The sequence below is a fragment of the Ranitomeya variabilis genome, chromosome 3 (assembly GCF_051348905.1).
Source record: "Ranitomeya variabilis isolate aRanVar5 chromosome 3, aRanVar5.hap1, whole genome shotgun sequence".
In the NCBI taxonomy this organism is placed as follows: domain Eukaryota; kingdom Metazoa; phylum Chordata; class Amphibia; order Anura; family Dendrobatidae; genus Ranitomeya; species Ranitomeya variabilis.
Window position 1 is genome coordinate 730,330,592 of NC_135234.1, and position 22,166 is coordinate 730,352,757.

Genomic DNA, 22,166 nt, shown 5'->3' on the forward strand with positions numbered 1-22,166 from the left:
CACATGTATTTATGTTACACAGTATGGTGTAGACTAGATAGAAATGTAACAAAGCTTTAAAAGTATACATAAGTTAGATGTCTTTGAATAAAAATAATTTGTCTTATATTATTCACTGAAAGGAAGCAAAATTTACGGTATACATAGAACGGCAAAGAGCTGAAACAAACTATAACTAAAAGTCAAATTATAAAGAAATTAAGATTTATTATCTGCAAAAGTGGAGAAACAAACTTTGAATGTTTTATAATTGTAACATTCAGGAGTCTGCACATTTATGTTACTTGGTGACTCTAAAACCCTATCTTGGGAGCAAAAATAATTGTAATGACTAACAAAATCCAAGGAAAAAATAAATAAATAAATAAATAAATAAGAATAACTGAGTGTAACAGTTGCCAAGTAGTAGAAACAATAAATGATTTTACAATATCGCCCAAACAACCAGCTAGGTCATTATTCTTTATTTTAATTATGTTTTAACTTTGTACACCTTTTTTTTTTTTTTTTCCCATGACAGAAAAATCTACAAAACATTGAATTCAAGAAGGCTGTGTGCAAATAGCCAGCACAGACAGCTGTGAAATTAATATGTGATAAAATAATGTAGAATTAAAGAGAGATGGAGATGAAGCTCAACTCTTCAGAAAATGCAGAACCATGACCCCATGTTAGAGGGTATTAGTAACATTAACCAGTTACATACAAGTTAAAAGCAAGAATCACTAGCTGTATGTTATAAAATATGCCAAACGTTATTATATTCACTAATCCAACAAGTTCTAGAACCAAATTTCTACACATGGTGTTTATTGTAGAGATCCATAATTTTGTTCAATAAACGTTATTACTTTTATCTGAAAAAGTTCTCTCGTTCTTTATTTTACAAAGATCAGCACTGTTTATAGTATCAAATTGTCAATAAAAGAGGGGCCTACCTATATAAATACTGTAGGTGTATCAAATTGTCAATAAAAGAGAAAAACATTGTTTAACTATAAATAAACGCTAATCAACAGTCATTATACTGCCAGCCACATATGCTCAGATCGGGTGCTCTTCAGAATGAAGCAGGCGCTTCCAATAGTACATGCATGTACTATAAATAAAAGGGCCTATATAATAATAGATGTATCAAATTGTCAAAAGATAATAAATATTATTGGGGCTATAGGTGTATGAAAATGTAAATAAAAGAGAATAAACATTATTGGGACTATAGGTGTATGAAAATGTCAATAAAAGAGAATAAAAATTATTGGACTCTAAATAAAAGGTCCTATATAATAATAGGTGTAATAATACACTTTGATACACTATGATTTCGGTGTGATATCTATTTAATATGCTTTGCTGCCACTTTGATAACAATTTGTTATCAATTTGTTGGAATCGTATCAGTAATCAATTTAAAACATTTTGATTCACTACGGTATCCGTATGATGTCTATTTAACACACTTTATGCGATTTTAATTAATTAACTGCTGGTCAAATAAATATTATTGGGACTATAGTTGTATGAAAATGTAAATAAAAGAGAATAAATATTATCGGGACTATAAATAAAGGGGCCTATGTAATAATAGGTGTGATAATACACTTTGATACACTATGATTTCGGTGTGATATCTATTTAATATGCTTTGCTGCCACATTGATAACAATTTGTTATCAATTTGTTGGAATCGTATCAGTAATCAATTTAATACATTTTGATTCACTACGGTATCCGTATGATGTCTATTTAACACACTTTATGCGATTTTAATTAACTGCTGGTCAAATAAATATTATTGGGACTATAGTTGTATGAAAATGTAAATAACAGAGAATAAATATTATCGGGACTATAAATAAAGGGGTCTATGTAATAATAGGTGTAATAATACACTTTGATATGATAATCTAGCAATTATAGTATCAGACTCATTCAAGCTCACAGCAGAATAATACTGCAGAAACACAGGGTCATTCTCCCTATCATCGGATTATCAAATAAGTGTAATCTTAATACAGCATATAAACATCTAATATAAAACAATTACTGGGATAATATTCACTGTGATAATAATCACAACACCAAATTATTTCTGTGTGGTTTAAGGAGTGTTTGTGTGGAATGTTTGTATCTCCAACACAGAAAGTCTGGCTGTCTAGTTAATGGTCACACATCTGCTTGCATTTAAGTAAGGAATAGCCCCTGTCCTACAGAATAATCCCAAACCAGTAACGAAAGATCTAATATAAAAACAATTACTGGGATAATCTAGCAAATATAGTATCAGACTCATTCAACTCATAGCAGTTACATTTAATATAAAAATCTAATAGGATATAAAAACAATCCAACACTATGATAATATTCACAACATCAAATTATTTCTGTGTGGTTTAAGGAATGTTTGTATGGAATGTTTGTATCTCCAACACAGAAACTCTGGCTGTCTAGTTAATGGACACACATCTGCTTGCATTTAAGGAATAGCCCCTGTCCTATAGAATAATCCCAAACCAGTAACGAAAGATCTAATATAAAAAAAAATAAAGCACAACGCCCTTAATCTCACAGCAGTTGCATATAAATCTAATATAAATGCAAGCAAATACTGTGATAATAATCACAGTATTAACAATATTAAACACTGTGATAACAATATTAAACTATATCAAAAGGGGGGAGCAGACACACAGCTGCTGACAGCTGCCAGCCAGGGAGGGGAGGGGTTACACACTTTGATAGGGGCGTGTCCACCTGTCAAATTGAGTTTGACGAAAGGTCCCTATGCTCTACTACTGATGAGGGATGCACTTGGGAGGATTGATATTTGGAAAACAAACTGTTCACAACAGTTTATTTGTATAGACCAGAATGCTCATGGAAGCGTGAAAATCTGCCAACAGCCCAGCTTTTGAGGTTAGCCTTAGTGCCAAAGAGGTCTATAACCGTGATTGTGCATTCACATGGCTCTTTAAAAGGGGTGATGGAAATATTGTCTCAATACTGCTGAGGGGCAGGAGGACGGGGGAGGCATAACATACCTACCTTTGCCGGACATTGCCATCTCCGTGTGCGGTTCCACCATTACTCCAAAGCAACATGCCCGCTGCCTTGGGGTCATCCTTGATTCCGAGCTTTCATTCACCCCCCACATCCGATCACTGGCTCGCTCTTCTTATCTGCATCTCAAAAACATTTCTAAAATTCGCCCTTTTCTTACTTTCGACTCTGCAAAAACTCTTACTGTTTCACTTATTCATTCCCGTCTGGACTATTGTAACTCTCTACTAATCGGCCTCCCTCTTACCAAACTCTCCCCGCTCCAATCTGTCCTGAATGCTGCAGCCAGGATCATATTCCTCACCAACCGTTACACCGATGCCTCTACCTTGTGCAGTCATTACACTACTACGCTACCCATCCACTCCAGAATCCAGTACAAAACTACTACCCTCATCCACAAAGCACTCCATGGCTCAGCACCACCCTACATCTCCTCTCTGGTCTCAGTCTACCACCCTACCCGTGCCCTCCGCTCCGCTAATGACCTCAGGTTAGCATCCTCAATAATCAGAACCTTCCACTCCCGTCTCCAAGACTTTACACGTGCTGCGCCGATTCTTTGGAATGCATTACCTAGGTTAATACGATTAATCCCCAAAGTTTTAAGCGTGCCCTAAAAACTTATTTGTTCAGACTGGCCTACCGCCTCAATGCATTAACCTAACCATCCCTGTGTGGCCCATAAAAAAAAACAAAAAAAAAACAAAACAGGTTCCTCATCATGTTCTCATACACTTTATGAAGTTAATAGCCCTCTGTGTCTGTACTGCTACATACTTAGGCAGTTAACTGGTTCATGCAGCTTTACATGAACACCCGAGCCTTACACTATGGCTGGTCCAAATAACTAAAGCAATTGTTACCATCCACCTCTCGTGTCTCCCCTTTTCCTCATAGGTTGTAAGCTTGCGAGCAGGGCCCTCATTCCTCCTGGTATCTGTTTTGAACTGTGATTTGTTATGCTGTAATGTCTATTGTCTGTACAAGTCCCCTCTACAATTTGTAAAGCGCTGCGGAATATGTTGGCGCTATATAAATAAAAATTATTATTATTATTACAGTTGTGCTCAAAAGTTAACATACCCCAGCAGAATTTTTGCTTTCTTGATCTTTTTTCAGAGAATATGAATGATAACACCAAAACTTTTTCTCCACTCATGGTTAGTGGTTGGGTGAAGCCATTTATTTTCAAACTACTGTGTTTTTTCTTTTTAAATCATAACCTAAAACATCCAAACGTTTACACACATTCTGAATATAAGTGTGGAGCTCCCCAGTAGTAAGACACTTGTGACCTCTTTGCTTGACTGTATGTATTCATACAGCGCCAAGACTTAACATCTTATGTGTCTCATCCTGTGATAAGTCTGACATCTTTATTAATATGGTGTTTGGACATGGATATTAATAGACAATGTAGCCATTTATATTATATACTTATTTTACCCTTGTGCACACAGCGCCATGTACAGTATATCTAATACCCCGATGCACAAACAGCTGTCTACATTATATCAATGTTCATATGTACCTGGATAAATTAGCTGCAAATTATATTTACAAACCACTGTGTCTCTCTCCCATTTGCACATGAATGATTTTAGTGCCTTTATAATTAATAATTTATTTTTGATGTGCACCCCCTTTTTTTGTTTGTATGCCTACTTTATTTGTGATCAAAATAACAGTTAAGTGTTTCTTTTCTACACACTTGTTTTCCTTCTGACTGGTATTTTTGCAGTTACTGTTCAGTAGTATGTATGCATTTCCCCCCCCCCCTTTTCTTACGTCTCAATTTATTGGTTATTCTTGATTAATCGGCCTCTATAGGTATATACACTTTACTTTTCCTTTGTTCTTTATTGTTTAGGGCAACAATTCAGCAGACCCAGAAGGAATCCCACATGGTCTTTGTTCAAAATTTCTGGAAAAAATGGTGACAGAACTTCACTGATTGAGAAAATATTTATCCGTTATTCCTCCATCACGAACAAAACAATTCAACCCCAATCTGGTTTTATAGTCAAGCAAGCTCTAGAAAAAAATCCGATTGGAATCGATAATGTCACTTTTGTACATGATGGTGGAAATAAATCTATCTATATAATCGTCTAAGGGCCACTTCCATCGGTTTGTCTGTAACGAAAATCTCGCGACGCACACAGTCCGGCCGCAAATTCGCCCCTTCCTACTCTCTGTCAGTGCCCCCTCCAGTCAGTGCTCACACAGGGTTAATGGCTGCGTTACACCACGTTATGCTGCGGTGTAACGCAGTCCATTAACACTGCTATTAACCCTGTGTGACCAACTTTTTACTATTGATGCTGTCTATGCAGCATCAATAGTAAAAAGATCTAATGTTAAAAATAATTAAAAAAAAATAAAAAATCATTATATACACTGTGTTCCAAATAATTATGCAAATAATATTTCCTCACATTTTCTCTAAATTACCTATCTGAATTGCAGTCATTGTTATTTTCCAGTCATCTACTATTCTAGTATAATTGCAATGTTTTGGAACAAACTGCCTATGAAAACAGTATCTTTTTAAAAAAAATAAACACTCAAAATGCATGTTCCAAATTATTATGCACAGCAGAGTTTTCAACCTTTTTTTGTTATTTTGAACAAAAAAAATGGTCAATTGTGAAGTTATAAGCATTATCAGCTTATTACAAAATGAAATCAAACAGTTTTCAAGTGAAAACTTTATTCTAGGTGATGGTACATTTGCACATAGGACCCCTTGTTCGAAAGAAGCTTCTGAACTCTCTCGTCCATTGAATTTGTCAGTTTTTGGTTGTTTTCTGCTTCAATTGTTTTGCATGTGGACAGAATACCCTCCCAGAGCTGTTGCTTAGCTGTGAACTGCCTCCCGCCATCATAGACACTCCTTTTGATTATGCTCTAGAGGTTCTCAATGGGGTTGAGGTCAGTGGAAGATGGTGGCCACACCATAAGTTTGGCCTCTTTAATGCCCATAGCAGCCAGGGATGCAGAGGTGTTTTTTGCAGCATGAGACGGTGCATTATCATGCATGAAAATGATCTTTCTGCGGAAAGCACAGTTCTTCCTCTTGAACCATGGCAGGAAGTGTTTTAGAAACTCCACATAGATTATGGAGTTCATCTTTACCCCTTCAGGGATCATAAAGGGGCCGACAATCTCTCTCCCCATGATTCCAGCCCAAAACATTACTCCACCTCCTCCTTGTTGGCGCCTTAGCAGAGTTTTCATGGGGTGTCCATCAACCAGCCATCCTCCACTCCATCTATCTGGACCATCGAGCGTTGCACGGCACTCATCGGTGAACAAAACAGTGTGGAAGTCAGTCTTCATGTATCGTTTGGCCCACTCTAACCGTTTCTGCTTGTGTGCAGTGGATAGAGGTGGTCGACAGGATGGCTTACGCACAGCTGCAAACCTCTGAAGGACCCTGCATCTTGTTGTTCTGGGGACGTTGGAGGCACCAGCAGCTTCAAAAACTTGTCTGCTGCTATGACAAGGCATTTTTGCAGCTGCTCTTTTAACCTTACGCAATTGCCTGTTGGAAAGAATTTTTCCTTATCAGCACGCACACGTGCGTGCTGGGAATCAGCTACATACTTCTTGATTGTGCGATGATCACGATGAAGTGTCTTGGCAATGTTGATTGTAGTCATGCCTTGACCTAAATACTCCACAATTTGTTGCTTGTCAGCAGCCGACACATCCTTTTTCTTTCCCATTTTGGCAAAAAATGTAGGCTGCTTAATAATGTGGAACAGCCTTCTTAAGTAGTCTTGCCTTTATTTGGACACACCTGCCAAACGAATTTGCACAGGTATCTGCAATTGCTTTCAGTGATATAAAGAGCCCTGACACACATCACCATCAATGAGTTTAAATGACAAACAAAAAAATTCTAACCTTATCACTCCTAAACTCTTTATGCATAATAATTTGGAACACAGTGTACTCACCTTCCGGCGCCTTTCCAGCTCCTCGCGACGCTCCGGGTCATGCACTGCGGTCTCGCGAGACCGCTACGTCATCTCGCGAGACCGCAATGCATTCTTGGGACAAGAGCGTCGTGAGGAGCATCGCCTGGATCCGGGGGCTGACGGAAGGGGAGTACAACTATTTATTTTAATTTAATTTTTTCTTTTTAACAGGGATATGGTGCCCACATTGCTATATACTACGTGGGTTGTGTTATATACTATGGGGCTGTGCTATACGCCGCATGGGCTGTGCTATACGCCGCGTGGGCTGTGCTATACGCTACGTGGGCGAAACTCTTTCGCCCGGGGCCCTCAAAAACCTGGAGCACGCCCTGGCTTCACTGATTATTCACGACAGGCGAGGTCCGGCCGCGAATTGGCGTGGAATTTGGACCACGCTTCGCTAATTGGTCGCGTACGGCTGGCCGAATCCTGTGTATAAAAATTGCATTATTCTGAAAACTTCATAAATAAACTACATACATATTATAGAATACCTGATGTGTTAGAAACGGGCCACCATCTAATCTAGTGAGTAATATTCTTCTGCTGATAACGGTCAGTTATTTTCTTACTATACAGGCAAGGTTCCTTTTAAGAGCCTGAGCTGAAACATGTAACAAGAAGCTGGAATAATATGACCACCTTATCCAAGTGGTGATATGAAGCTATTGTTATTCTTTACTAATTTTTAAGATGGATCCAATACACAAGAATGATAATCACAGCCACCCATTAACAGACTTGTCTTTTATTATAAGATGTTACCAAAACTGAACTGCCATAAAAGAACATGGGCTGAAAGCTGGAAAAAATGCATCAAAAATATATAAAATTTACAACAGTACTGGGGGTGTAGGTCAAAGCTGCCGTAATTACAAACTTTGTCCAAGCGTTCAATTATTTACAGCTTGGAAAAGCAACACAAAAAGTGCTATAATATAATAATAATAACAATAAAACAAAAGACCGTAACCTCTCCAGCCTATTATTTACACATTATTTGTACATCTTTACACATAATTGCTATAAGGTACATTGTGCACTTTTGCTCTAAAATCACATCATTCGTCATAACGAAGGGACATTAAAAATTTATCCACGTCCATTCCAGCCGGGAAACTGTCCGTGCTCTTCTTACGATGCTTCTGTAAGAGGTTAAAAGAAACAAAACACTGAATTAACTAAGGTGAAAGTTAAGCATGGGTTTAGATCACATTTGCGCAAGTTATCTCTGCTTGTTCAGGCTCTTGCTATACTATAGTGACATCAGTGATCACTAGTGAAGAGCGAATATACTCGTTACTCAAGATTTCCTGAGCACGCTCGGGAAATCTCGAGTAACGAGTATATTCGCTCATCACTAATGATCACTCCACAGGGTGATAAAACACATGTTCCTCTCTCCAGTACCTGCCGAAGCTGGTAACAGGTAATCAATAGGACTGACAGATAACCACCAAGAAGGATATTGATGACCTATCTCATCAATATCATAGAAGTGCAAAACCTAATTGTGAAGACACATCATTTCATCTTCATTATCCAGACATCTATTTTCAGTAAGCTTGAAAGCACTGACTTATCTAGATGCTGACTCTACATATAGGTAGAACTGATATTTGTAAATTGATAAACGTTGTTATTTACCTCTTATATCAGCTCCCACAGTTTATTATACTGTTATCTTTGCAAGTCAACAAACTGCATGGCCTGGTATAATGTGTAATCAACATATCAGCAAAAATCATTGTTCCGTGACCCTGCATACGTGTTTTGCAAAGATAACAGTACAATAAAATGTAGGAGCTGATATAAGAGGTAAATAACATTCATCAATTTACAAATATCAATTCAATCTACAAGAAGTGTCATCATAAAGATACCAGTCTATGCCTCCTGGTTTACTGAAAACAGAAGTCTGGATAATTAAAATTAACCCCTTAGTAAGAGCCAATTTTGTACTTAATGACCAAGCCAATTTTTACAGTTCTGACCACTGTCACTTTATGAGGTTATAGCTCTGGAATGCTTCAATGGATCCCACGGATTGAGACTTTTTTCCTGACAGAGTACTTCCTGTTAGCGGTAAAATTTATTCGATATGACTTGCGTTTCTTTATGAAAAAAGCGGAAATATGGAGAAAATTTCGCAATTTACAAACTTTGAATTTTTATGCCTTTAAATCAGAGTGGTGTCACACAAAATACTTAATAAATAACATTTCCCACATGTCTACTTCACATCAGCACAATTTTTCCAACAAAATTTACAAAACCATTTTTTTTAGGGACCACTTCTCATTTGAAGTGAGTTTGGGGGGGTCAATATAACAGAAAATACCCAAAAGTGACACCATTCTAAAAACTGCACCCCTCAAGGTAAGCAAAACCACATTCAAGAAGTTTATGAACCCTTCAGGTGCTTCACGAGAGTTAAAGCAATGTGAAAGGAAAAAATGAACATTTTACTTTTTCACAATTTACTTTGGAATACATTTTTTTTTATTTTTACAAGGGTATCAGGAGAAAATGGACCACAAAATTTGTTGAGCAATTTCTCCTGAGTACACAGATACCCCGTATGAGGAGAAAAAACACTGTTTGGGTGCATGGCAGGACTCAGGAGGGAGCACCATTTCACTTTTTGAATGCAAAATTGGCTCGAATCAATGGTGGTGCCATGTCGCGTTTGGAGACCCCCTGATGTACCTAAACAGTGGAACCCCCTCAAATTCTAACTACAACCCTAACACAGCCCTTATTCCAACCCTAACCCTCAACACACCCCTAACCATAACAAACCTCTAACCCTAACCCCAACATACCTCTAACCCTAACACGCCTCTAACCACGCCTAACCCCAAACCCACAACCTTAACCCCAAAACTCACAACCCTAACCCCAAACCCACAACCCTCACCCCAACTCTAGAGGAAAAACATTTATTTTATTTTATTATTTTTACCTAGGGGGGTGATAAGGGGGTGTGTGATTTACTATTTTGATCACTGTGATAGGGTCTATCACGGTGATCAAAATGAACCAATAGGAAAAAAGGAGATTTTTGTGTACTCACCGTAAAATCTTTTTCTCCGAGTCATCATTGGGGGACACAGGACGAACGGGTGTTATGCTGCTGCCACCAGGAGGACACTAAGTTAAACACACACAAAAGATTAACTCCTCCCCTGCAGTATACACCCACAGGCTGGACAATCCAGAGCCAGTTCGGTAACAAAGCAGTAGGAGTAAGCCAGTTAACAAACAGAAAACATGTCATAGTCAAAACACAGACTGAAAAGAACAATTGAGCCAACTAGGCTAACAGGGAGGGTGCTGTGTCCCCCAATGATGACTCGGAGAAAAAGATTTTACGGTGAGTACACAAAAATCTCCTTTTCTCCTACGTATCATTGGGGGACACAGGACGAATGGGACGTCCCAAAGCAGTCCCTGGGTGGGCAACAAGAAGTTATAAATGCTGTGCGTGCCTACGAGCTACAGATGAGACACTGCCGCTTGTAGGATTCGCCTACCGACGGACGCGTCTGCCGAGGCCTGAGAGTGCACATGGTAGTGCTTCGTGAATGTATGCAGGCTGGACCATGTAGCAGCCTTGCAGACCTGCGCTGCCGATGCCTGGTGCCGGATGGCCCAGGACGCGCCGACTGACCGGGTAGAATGAGCCTTGATCCCCGGAGGTGCGGCGTGACCCTTGACACGGTAGGACTCTTGGATGGCGGAACGAATCCACTTGGCAATGGAGGCCTTGGAAGCAGGTAGTCCCTTCCGTGGCCCCATCGGAAGAACGAACAAGGCGTCTAACCTACGGAGAGACGCAGTCCTGGAGACGTAACGTCTAAGACCCCTCACTAAGTCCAGAGTGTGGAGCGCCCTTTCCGTGCGGTGGGAAGGAGCAGGGCACAGAGAGGGAAGGACAATCTCCTCATTAAGATGGAAGGAGGAAACGACCTTCGGAAGAAAAGTCGGACATGTCCGCAGAACCACCTTGTCCTGGTGGAACACGAGGAAAGGGGGTCGGCACGACAGAGCTGCCAGCTCAGAGACACGTCTAATAGACGTGACAGCCACGAGGAAGGCAATCTTCCAAGACAAGAACAGCAAAGACACTTCATGCAAGGGCTCAAAGGGGGGCTCTTGAAGAGCACAGAGAACTAGGTTCAGGTCCCATGGTTCCAAGGGCATCCTGTAAGGCGGAGCCATATGAGAAACACCCTGGATGAAGGTCCTGACCTGCAATCTGTTTGCAATCTTTCTCTGAAAAAGAACCGAGAGAGCAGAAATTTGGCCCTTAAGAGAGCTGAGAGCAAGACCCAAGTCTACGCCTGATTGGAGGAATTCCAAAATGTGAGGGATAGAAAAACGGAGGGGGAAACGTCCCCGCTTCCTGCACCAGGCGAAGTATACCTTCCAGGCGCGGTGGTAGATGCGCATAGAAGAAGGCTTGCGTGCGCGGAGCATGGTAGATATCACCGTCTGGGGCAACCCCTTCTGCCTCAGTACCCAGGACTCAACGGCCACACCGTTAAACACAGGGCCTCTGAGTTCGGGTGGTAAATGGGCCCTTGAGACAGGAGGTCTGTGCGACTCGGCAGCCTCCAAGGTACGTCTGAGACCAGTTGAACCATCTCGGCATACCATGTCCTGCGCGGCCAGTCCGGAGCGATGAGAAGTACTGGGATCCGTTCTGCCTTGATCTTCCTGATCACCTTTGTCAGAAGAGGAATTGGGGGAAAGATGTATGGGAGTCTGAAACCCTGCCATGAGAGGACGAGAGCGTCGGCTCCGAAGGCTGAGGGATCGTGAGACCTGGCCATGAAGACGGGAACCTGGCAATTGAGGCGAGATGCCATTAGGTCCACGTCCGGGGTCCCCCATCGAGAGCATATCTGGTGAAAGATTGCGGGATGGAGAGACCACTCTCCGGGATCGAGGCTGTGGCGACTGAGAAAGTCCGCTTCCCAGTTTTCCACGCCTGGGATAAAAACTGCTGAGAGTATGGAATGATGTGCCTCGGCCCAGCGGAGAATTAGCGTCACCTCGATCATGGCCGCCTTGCTGCGAGTGCCCCCTTGGCGGTTGATGTAGGCTACCGCAGTGGCGTTGTCGGACTGGACTCTGACCGCACGGCCGGAGAGGAACGGCTGAAAATGATGGAGAGCCAGTCTGATTGCCCGAATCTCTAGGATATTGATGGGCAGCTGGGACTCCAGCGGAGACCAGCGACCCTGAGTCGAGTGACGCTGGAACACTGCACCCCAGCCGAAGAGACTGGCGTCCGTTGTGACAACCAGCCAGTGCACCGGAAGGAAAGACTTCCCCCCGAGTCAGGGAGGACCTCTTGGTCCACCACCTGAGGGACTGTCTGATTGGGCGAGAGAGAAGGAGACGGCGGTCGAGCGAGGCGGGATTCCTGTCCCAAACTGCCAGAATGGCGTGTTGTAAGGGACGGAGGTGAAAAACCGCAAATGGCACTGCCTCCATTGCCGCCACCATCCTGCCGAGTACCCTCATGGAGAAGCGTAGGGAGTGAGAGCGAGGTTGAGTAAGCTTCCGGGCTTCTCTCTGAAGAGTGGATACCTTTTCCGGAGGCAAAAGTACTAGACCCTGAGAGGAGTCTAAGATCATTCCCAGGTAGGATATGGTTTGGGCCGGGACTGGGGAAGATTTTTTGAAATTGATTTTCCAGCCCAGGCGCAAAAAGGTATTTATAGTGACGTCTACCGCTTCTGAACAGGACCGGAAAGAGGGGCCTTTTATGAGGATGTCGTCCAAGTAGGGCAACACCACTATGCCTCGAGCATGTAGAATGGCCACGGCAGCTGCCATGACCTTGGTGAACACCCGAGGAGCAGTGGCCAGCCCGAAAGGTAGGGCGACAAACTGAAAGTGGTGCCCCTGGACCGCGAAGCGGAGGAAGCGCTGATGAGACGGTAGGATGGGAATGTGCAAGTAAGCGTCTTGAACATCTAGAGATGCAAGGAACTCGCCCTCTTCCAGAGAGGCAATTACTGAGCGGAGGGATTCCATACGGAATTGACGTACACGGACGTACTTGTTGAGGAGCTTGAGGTCCAATATCGGACGTACTGAGCCGTCCTTCTTTGGTACAATGAAGAGATTGGAATAGAAACCTTGGTACCTCTCGTTCTGAGGTACCGGGATGATGACCCCGTCTTCCCATAGCGATCTTATGGCCTAAAAATACTGACGGACCCTTGCTCTGGGAGGAGGGGACTGGAAGAAACGAGGTGGGGAAGAGAGACAAACTCTATCTTGTAACCGAAGGATACCAGTTCGCGGACCCATCGGTCGGGAACTACCGAGAGCCACGCGTCCCGAAAGAAGAGTAGGCGGCCGCCAACTCTGTCGGTGTCCTTTGGCGTCTGCCAAGAGTCATTGAGGTGGAGACCTGTTAGGTCTAGGTCCCCTGGACCCCTGTTGTCTGGGTCTGCCTCTCCAAGAGGGAGAAGGTTTGTAAGATGGCTGGGAGGTTCTGTCCTTGCGCTGACCTCTCCCGGCGCCGGGTGGCGCGGAGGGAGAATTGGACCAATTGGAGCCGAAACGGAAATATCGGCCTCGGCCCTGTTGGTTGCGAAAGGGGCGAAAGGTCCGTTGCTGGGGAAGGAATTTGCTCTTTCCCCCTGTGGAGTCTGCGATAATTTTATCTAGTTTGTCCCCAAAAAGGCGTTCGCCCTGGTATGGAAGGGACGTGAGAGATTTTTTGGATCCTGAGTCCGCTTTCCAGTCCCTGAGCCAAAGGGATCTGCGGATCGTGACAGCATTGGCCGCTGCCTGTGAGGCACAATTGGCCGCGTCTAAGGATGCGGAAACTACAAAGTCCCCCGCTCTGGCAATCTGAGTGGCCAGGTGTGAAACCTCGGGGGGTAAGTCGGCGTGTAGAGCTGTAGAGGCTAAAGACTCGGCCCAATGGGTCATGGTTTTTGCAACCCATGTGGCGGCAAAAGAAGGGAAGAGAGAAGCTGAGGAAGCTTCAAAAGCCGAGCGAGCCATCTGGTCAATTTGTCTGTCAGTGGGATGCTTGATGGACGCGCCCTCGGAGGATAGAACCGCCTTAGTGGCTAGCCGCGACACTGGCGGGTCCACGGAGGGTGACTGAGACCACTCCTTAGCAAGGTCCTGAGCAAACGGATACTTCAATTGCATAGCCTTCTGACCTGAGAAGCGTTTATCCGGACGGACCCTGTGGAGATCGACAATGTCCTTAAATTGAGGATGCGTAGGAAAAAATCTATGAGCCTTTGTGGTTCGCCCGAATGACACGGGATGAACCGCCTTGGACGGGGTTTCCTCCTCTAACTGTAGCGTCCGACTTACCGAGTCTATGAGAGAATCTAGGGTCTCTTGGTCGTGACGATACTCTGGGGGACAGGACACGCTGGATGCGTCGTCCAGAAAGGATTCCCTGCTATGAGCTGGGGATGAGTGACGAGAGACTTCGCTCTCTGAGCCAGAGGGCTGATCACGGACCGGAGATATTACCCTGGACTTCTTTCTAGATGAGAGAGGGCTTCTGGAAACGGTACGACCTCTAGGCCGAGAAGGGTTTTTAGGCCGCGTTACATCATCCGTGGAAGCGCCCTGGGTAAGGGACGGGTCACGGAGGGACTGTATCGTCCTTTCCAAGGATGCCACAGATCGAGCAAGGGAGGACGCCCATGCGGGGGTACTAGGCTCACTACATTCCGGGTCAGAGGCCGGAGTATCCTGTGCCGCAGACATTTCGCAGGCGGAGCACAGCGGGGTAGTGTGACCTCGGGGCAGAGATACCTTGCAGGAGGTGCACACAGCAAAAATAACAGAGTGGGTCTTTCCAGTCCGTTTTTGCTTAGACTGTGACATCTTTGCCATAAAGTGAGCGTACTGGCAGGGGAAGAGATAATCCTACTGAGTGCGTCTCACCAAGTTCTGCGTGCTTGGCAGGGAGATCCTGAAGTCCTGTGCGCTGTGGTGCTGCAGAGCCGCCAGCGCACTTCCTGGTCCAAGATGGCCGCCGAGATGTGAGAAGAGCGCTTCTCGGGAACGAGAAGCGCCCAGAGAGAGGGAGAGAGGCGTGTCGTGGGCGGGCGGTGGATTCCCTGCTATGCGCGTCGGAACGCTGCCATTGCCACCACCATACCGCTGTATGTTGGAATCCGGACCAGGGACGGTAAACTGTGTCACCGTCCTAGCAGAGCGCCGGATTGCCCGTGCCCCGCGGCTGCAGCGCCGCATTAGAAAAAGGATCCCTGAACGGTCGGTCCCCTGTCATCTGGTCGGCCCCCGCACTTACCTTGTGCGATGGGGCCGATGCTCCATCCACCTTCACCTTAGTAGGGAGAGGGTGGAGAGCTTCTGCCGCCGTGCAACATCCGCTATGTTCAGTGGTGATGCAGTGGGCGGCTGCACGGACGCCATGGCATTCTGTCCGGCTGTGCCCTGGCTCCAGGAAACTTAGGTGGATGATTAGTCCCCGTGGTCGCCTGACAGGGAGGGAGGGAGATCGGAACGCTAGGGAACCGTCGCCACACTGGAAAGTGAGCCAGGGCTGGCATCCATCGTCGCGGGAAAGGATACAGGAGGAACGCTCCATGTACTTGCCCGTTGTTGGTGCGGGAGAGATCAGAGCTGAAAATTTGCCTGTCGCTCCCTTCCGTTAAAAACAAAAATTGGTGGGGTCCTGAGGACCCAAGTGCCTCCTGAGACACTAAGTAAGAACTGGCTCTGGATTGTCCAGCCTGTGGGTGTTTACTGCAGGGGAGGAGTTAATCTTTTGTGTGTGTTTAACTTAGTGTCCCCCTGGTGGCAGCAGCATAACACCCGTTCGTCCTGTGTCCCCCAATGATACGTAGGAGAAATCTCCAATAGTTGCCAAGTGCCGGTCAGCCGATCTCGGCAGGCGCACTGCACATGCGCCTGCTATTTTCTTCCTGGAAGAAGACGCCGAGGGACAGGACCAGGGGATGCAGGAGGTGCATGGCAGGGCTCAGAAGGGAGGGAGCACGATTTGACTTTTTGAATGCAAAATTGGCTGGAATCAATTGCGGGCGTAATGCCGCGTTTGGAGACCCCCTGATGTACCTAAATACTGGAAACTCCCCGATTCTAACCCCAACACACCACTAACCCTAGCCAAACCCTAACCCTAGCTAAACCCTAACCGTAGCCAAACCCTAACCCGACCCCAACCCTGGCCAAACCCTAACCCTAGCCAAAGCCTAACCCTAGCCAAAGCCTAACCCTAGCCAAAGCCTAACCCTAGCCAAAGTCTAACCCTAGCCAAACCAAACCCTAGCCAAACCCTAACCCTAGCCAAACCCTAACCCTAGCCAAACCCTAACCCTAGCCAAACCCTAACCCTAGCTAAACCCTAACCGTAGCCAAACCCTAACCCGACCCCAACCCTGGCCAAACCCTAACCCTAGCCAAAGCCTAACCCTAGCCAAAGCCTAACCCTAGCCAAAGCCTAACCCTAGCCAAAGCCTAACCCTAGCCAAAGTCTAACCCTAGCCAAACCAAACCCTAGCCAAACCCTAACCCTAGCCAAACCCTAACCCTAGCCAAACCCTAACCCTAGCCAAACCCTAACCCTAGCCAAACCCTAGCCCCAACTCTAAACCCAACTTTAGCCCAAACTCCAATGGAAATACATTTTTCTATTTTTACCTAACTAAGGGGGTGATAAAGGGAGGTTTGATTTACTATTTTTTTTGATCACTGTGATAGAGTCTATCACAGTGATCAAAATGAACCAATAGGAGAAATCTCCTATTGTTGCCGGGTGCCGGCCAATCTCATCGGGGGCGCACTGCACATACGCCCACCATTTTCTTCCCAGAAGAAAATGCCGAGGACTGGGGGACACAGCAGGAGGGATAGGGGGACATCGCAGGTACAGGGGCGGCTCAGGGGACCCCATTTCTCTCTACTCTGATGTGCTAGATCATATCAGAGGAGAAATAAATGGGAAGTCAGACTTTTTATTTTGCAATCGCATTATTTTGAATAACGGCGATTGCAACACTAGGGACGGTAAAAACCGACCCAAATCATGTTCTTCAGGGTCTCAGCTTTCCCAGGTAGCAGAGACCCCAGAGATTTTCCGGTGCTGGAGGGCGCTATACCCTTATTTCTCAGCACCGTTAAAAAGCCACTATAAGACTTCCATTGACAAAGAAGCAAATTGTCTCTTCAGAGAGGAAGAGGACTAGAACTCTAGTGCCACCTATTGGAAGTAGCAATCCTAACAGTCAATGTCGACCCTTTAACGAGCCTCGTCACATGACTTAGGATAATAGCCAAACCAGAATCTCAATTTGCAGACACTGTGTTTCGGGGTACAATGACAAAGAAGCTAATCCACACAGCTTTGCAGGTCATCCCATTCGCCTGTTGGGCCAGTATGGAGGAGCCACTGCATCAGTGTGAACAGTAAAAATTACACGTAGGTTCACAGAGGTCAGATCCCACCCACTCGCCTATCCTACGCCATCAATTTTGATAACCCCATATAACTTTTGGCTGCAAAAAACACACTGTAAAAATGGCTAAATGAGGCAGTACCCTTGCTTTCTTCTTTTTCTGTAAATCAGACAGGCTTAGATGGTCTCTTTTATGTGACTGTCTCTCCTGTCCTTCGGGTTCATCACGCTTTCTCTTTTTAGAAGTGCTCTTGGAAGATTTTACTTGTTGAGAATTGTCCTTTAGAGGAGTGTTTGACCCAGATTTTGCAAGGGAGGCACGTGACAGTATCATTAGTGTGTGGGCAGCCATATTGACACTGTTCTCGCTACCAGCCTCACTGGCAGGGCTGCAAGTGGGCAGATCAGGAGTAGCAGGTGGAAACATGGGTTTTGGCGTGCCGCCTTCTTCGTTGTAACGCTTGCTTGTTGGGGTTCTTGTTTGATCTACATGGTTATCCAATGGCCTGTCTTCCAATCCAGAGCCTGGGGTAGGTGGAAAGGACAAATCTTCCTGAGAGGATTTCTTTGGACTTTGAAACTGCATGCCCTGTAATAGCTGGCTGGCTTGTTTCACTAAAGGACTTGTGGGGCAGACCCTTTTTTCTTGGGGCACCTTTTGGGGTGTCCTCCTAAGAATATTTGGCAGAGAAGTTTGTTTCCTACTGGTTTCCTGGGGTTGTCTGACATTTTTTTCGCTTTCCTGAGTATTGCTCCTCTTATCAACTTGTACCGCTCCAGTCTCTATCTGCAGAACATTCTCTTTGTTGCCGAGCATGCTGCCGCTTGGAGCAACAGGTCTCTTCTCTGTGCCCTGATCCTTTGTGGTAGAAGTAGTTGTGGAAGCTCTTGGTTTCCCTACTACAGACGGGACAGTGCTTTCAGCATTTTTACTTTCTTTTGAACTAGATGTAGAGACATTTCCCGTACTCTGGACAGAGTCACTCCGATCAGCTTTCTGACTTTTGGAACTTGTTGAGGACGAAGACCCTAACTTTGCTTTGGCTGAAGTTTTCCCATCAAAGAAGAGCACCCTCCGATGAGCTTCTCCTTCTTTGTCAGCAGCATTGGTGCCGTCGGGATGAGTGGTGTCATTTCCTAATCTGTTAAAAGAATAACGATGCTCTTAATAAATACAAGCCTATCAAATGTCATCATGAATTTGGCCACGTTTAACCCAAGTACTCACCTCTGCACAAAAGAATTGGACAAACTACCTGAATCAACTGCAGAATTGGATAATGATTTGCCTAGAAAGGGATAAGAAGCACAAATGTATCTTAAACATGAAAGGATGTACAATTAATGCAAAATAATGTAAATGCCTAGAAAATGTAGAGCGAAAGTAGGCCAAGAGCCTAAAAAAAACGAAACAATATTCAAAACTAACTTTTCAATTAAAGTGAATCTGACAGCAGCATGATGTAGGGTCAGAGACCCCGATTTCAGTAATGTGTCAGTTTACAGGACGCAGCAGTTGTGAAAGAAATAGAGTTCTCTGTGCTGCAGATCTAGCAGAGCTTAGAATGCTGAGCTGTGTATAACCCTGCGCACACCAATGATCTGTGTATATTATACAGTGACTGGAAGCGGCTATTCAGTGCTGGGAGCAGGGTTGGAAAAGGAGTCATGAGGCCAGTTTTCATGTAGGGATAATCTTCTGCTGATAAAACACTGATTATATTGAAATAGCAAAGCACAGTCCAGTGACACTGCTTTAATCAGGATTTCTGGTGCTCTCAGATTACAGAGCAAAAACCTGCTGACAGATTTCATTTAAGGTGGTGTTCCAGTTCCCAGGTTATTGACATAGATATAGGATATGTTATAACTTTATGATTGATGCAAGAAAGAGCCATAAAAGACAGCCTCACCCAATCAGCCCTAAAATGTACAGACTGAAGCTTCAGTTACCTGCACACCCGGTATCAACGATGTGGCAGCAAAAGCTAAGGAGGAGGAGGGATGCAGTACAACAGCAGTGTATTGGCCGCCTAACTCTCAGAATCCCGGGAGGCTAATGACATGCCATCACTTAAGTTTTGAGTGACGAGCTGAGGATATGGATACACCAAATATTTTTTTTTTTAACTGAATTTATTTTTAATGGTGGAAAAACGGGGCGATATAATCCTTCAAAGTTATGGAGTCTGGGTCAATTATGGTGGAGTCATTATAAAATGAACCTACTCCTAAAATATATAATACATTGGGTTCTGTAGTACAATGCAGGGTGTGCTGTAAATGTTTTCATTGTTCTGGCCTGATCTAAGGTTCTCGGCTTTTAGTTGAGATGAATCTGTGCTGCACTTTATGTACATGCTCAGTAGTGTCTAGGGCTGTGGAGTCGGAGTCAGAGAAATTGAAGAGTCTAATGTACACACAAATACACTCTAATATATATACCGTATATACTCGAGTATAAGCTGACCCGAGTTTAAGCCGAGACCCCTAATTTTGTCACAAACTGGGAAAACTTATTGACTCGAGTGTAAGCCTAGTGTGGGAAATGCAGCAGCTACCGGTAAATTTCAAAAATAAAAATAGATACCAATAAAAGTAAAATTAACTGAGACATCAGTAGGTTAAGTGTTTTTGAATATCCATATTGAATCAGGAGCCCCATAAGATGCTCCATAAAAAATATGCCTCAAATAATGCTCCATACAGTTCATGATGGGCCCCATAAGATGCTCCATACAAAAATATGCCCCATATAATGCTGCATAAAGGTTAAAGACAGGGACAGGGGAGCCATGCATACCACAATAGGGATGAGGGGACAATGCAAAAGTAGGTGCCTCGGCTTATGCTCGAGTATATACGGTATATATTTCAAACAAGCCATATGAATACCTGCATTTGCAGTAGTTCTCGGTGGCTCAGGTTTCTTTGACCTTGGAGGCAATGGCAGTTTCGGGACTATAGGCTTGGATACAGGAACATGCAGGATCTACAAAAGAAAAAGAAAGTCTGTTTCTGCTATTCTTAAGTAAAAATGATCGATATCATAACTGTTTTGGATTCGTAACGGTGATTTCCTATTACCTGATGAGATGGTGCTGTGAAAGTGCTACTATTCTGGCCAACAAGAGACACAGGGAACATCCCCACAACTCCCTGCAAAACAGGGGGCACAGGAGAGGCGAGTATAATGGTGGAGCCTGGAAGAAAAAAAAAATAGCTTATATTAAACATTATACATGTCAAAGATGTGAATTAAAAAAAAACCATAATACTATAGGTCTATAAGATACACTTTACATTGTATACAAGCCTGTGGCAGGGCTTCAAAGGAGACTGATTTCTGCTATACGCAGTGATATTGCTGTATATAAAACGTGTGATCAGACGATCACAACTTTAAGTCCCCTTAGGAGACTTAAGGACAGTGAAAAGTTAAAAAAATAATAAAAAAAATTAAACTATGAATAAGAGAAATTGGCTGTGGCGTGAAGGGTTAAGAACATGGACAAGAACAGAAGGGGTAGACCGTTTTAGATTTAAGCAATCCATTTTAGTAAATGGACCTGAAATCCATGAAGCAGACTTTAAAAAGGAGAATTCAAGTTAAAATGTTAGGACATGTCTTAAGATCACAGTCTGTGAACCCATCACTCTTTAAAGGGAACCGGTCACCCCCCCAGGGTGTTTTTAAGTAAAAAGCCACCTTCTGCAGCACTAAGGCTGCATTCTGTGAAGGTGGCTCTTCTGTTTTTGCTCCCTGAAAAACGCTGAAATATTCAGTTGTATAAATTGCGCGCCATACTTGTATTGTATCCCGGAGGGGCACGTTTTTTCCCCCCAGACTCAACGGCGTCCCAGCCGTCAATCATCCCCTCAGTGCACAGGGAGCCGCCTCCTCTGTTTGTATTCACGTCATCGGCGCCTGCGCTGTGCTCTCGTTTTTCGGGCATGTGCTCTGCCCTGGACCTCACATCAGCTGATCCACTGATATCGCGCCTGCGCACAGCAGATGCCCGAGATCTCGCCCCGCAGTGTGTTAGGATTTATTCACACTGCGGGGCTGGGAATCTGGCACATGTGCAGTTAGTCTCTGCGGCTGTCCCCATCTCCCTCTTTCCACCAGCGTTATACGACTCGTCTGCAGCTTGTGATCACTCTGCACATGCTCCAGATTCCCAGCCCCGACCCGAATCATGTTCTCCGGGGTCTCGGTTACCCCAGGTAGGGGGCGCTATACACTTATTTCTCAGCGCCGTTAAAAGCGGCACTGACAAATAAGTACCCTTAACTGCTGACGTTAAAAGGCATTATCAGCGGTCGTTAACCCCTTTACCCCCAAGGGTGGTTTGCACGTTAATGACCGGGCCAATTCTGACCACTGTCCCTTTATGAGGTTCTAACTCTGGAACGCTTCAACAGATCCAGGTGATTCTGACATTGTTTTCTTGTGACATATTGTACTTCATGATAGTGTTAATTTCTTTGACATTACTTGCATTTATTTGTGAAAACAATGGAAATTTGGCAAAAATTTCGAAAATTTAGCATTTTTCCAACTTTGTATTTTCATGCCCTTAAATCACAGAGATATGTCACACAAAATACTTAATAAGTAACATTTCCCACATGTCTACTTTATATCAGCACAATTTTTTAACCAAATTTT

General features: G+C 44.2%; 1 protein-coding gene across 2 annotated transcripts in view; it reads right to left on the bottom strand.

Annotated features, from left to right (window-relative positions):
• Positions 1-7,784: 7,784 nt before the first annotated feature.
• NPAT (nuclear protein, coactivator of histone transcription) overlaps positions 7,785-22,166 on the bottom strand; it is a 67,724-nt gene continuing 53,342 nt past the window's right edge. For both annotated transcript variants that reach the window (XM_077298426.1, XM_077298424.1), the window contains exons 14-18: positions 20,582-20,697; positions 20,390-20,486; positions 18,723-18,783; positions 17,637-18,636; positions 7,785-8,197 (exon numbers count right to left, since the gene is read on the bottom strand). In XM_077298426.1, coding sequence (XP_077154541.1) covers positions 8,114-8,197; positions 17,637-18,636; positions 18,723-18,783; positions 20,390-20,486; positions 20,582-20,697 — 1,358 coding nt within the window. In that variant the 3' untranslated portion in view covers positions 7,785-8,113. The remainder of the gene's footprint in view (positions 8,198-17,636; positions 18,637-18,722; positions 18,784-20,389; positions 20,487-20,581; positions 20,698-22,166) is intronic.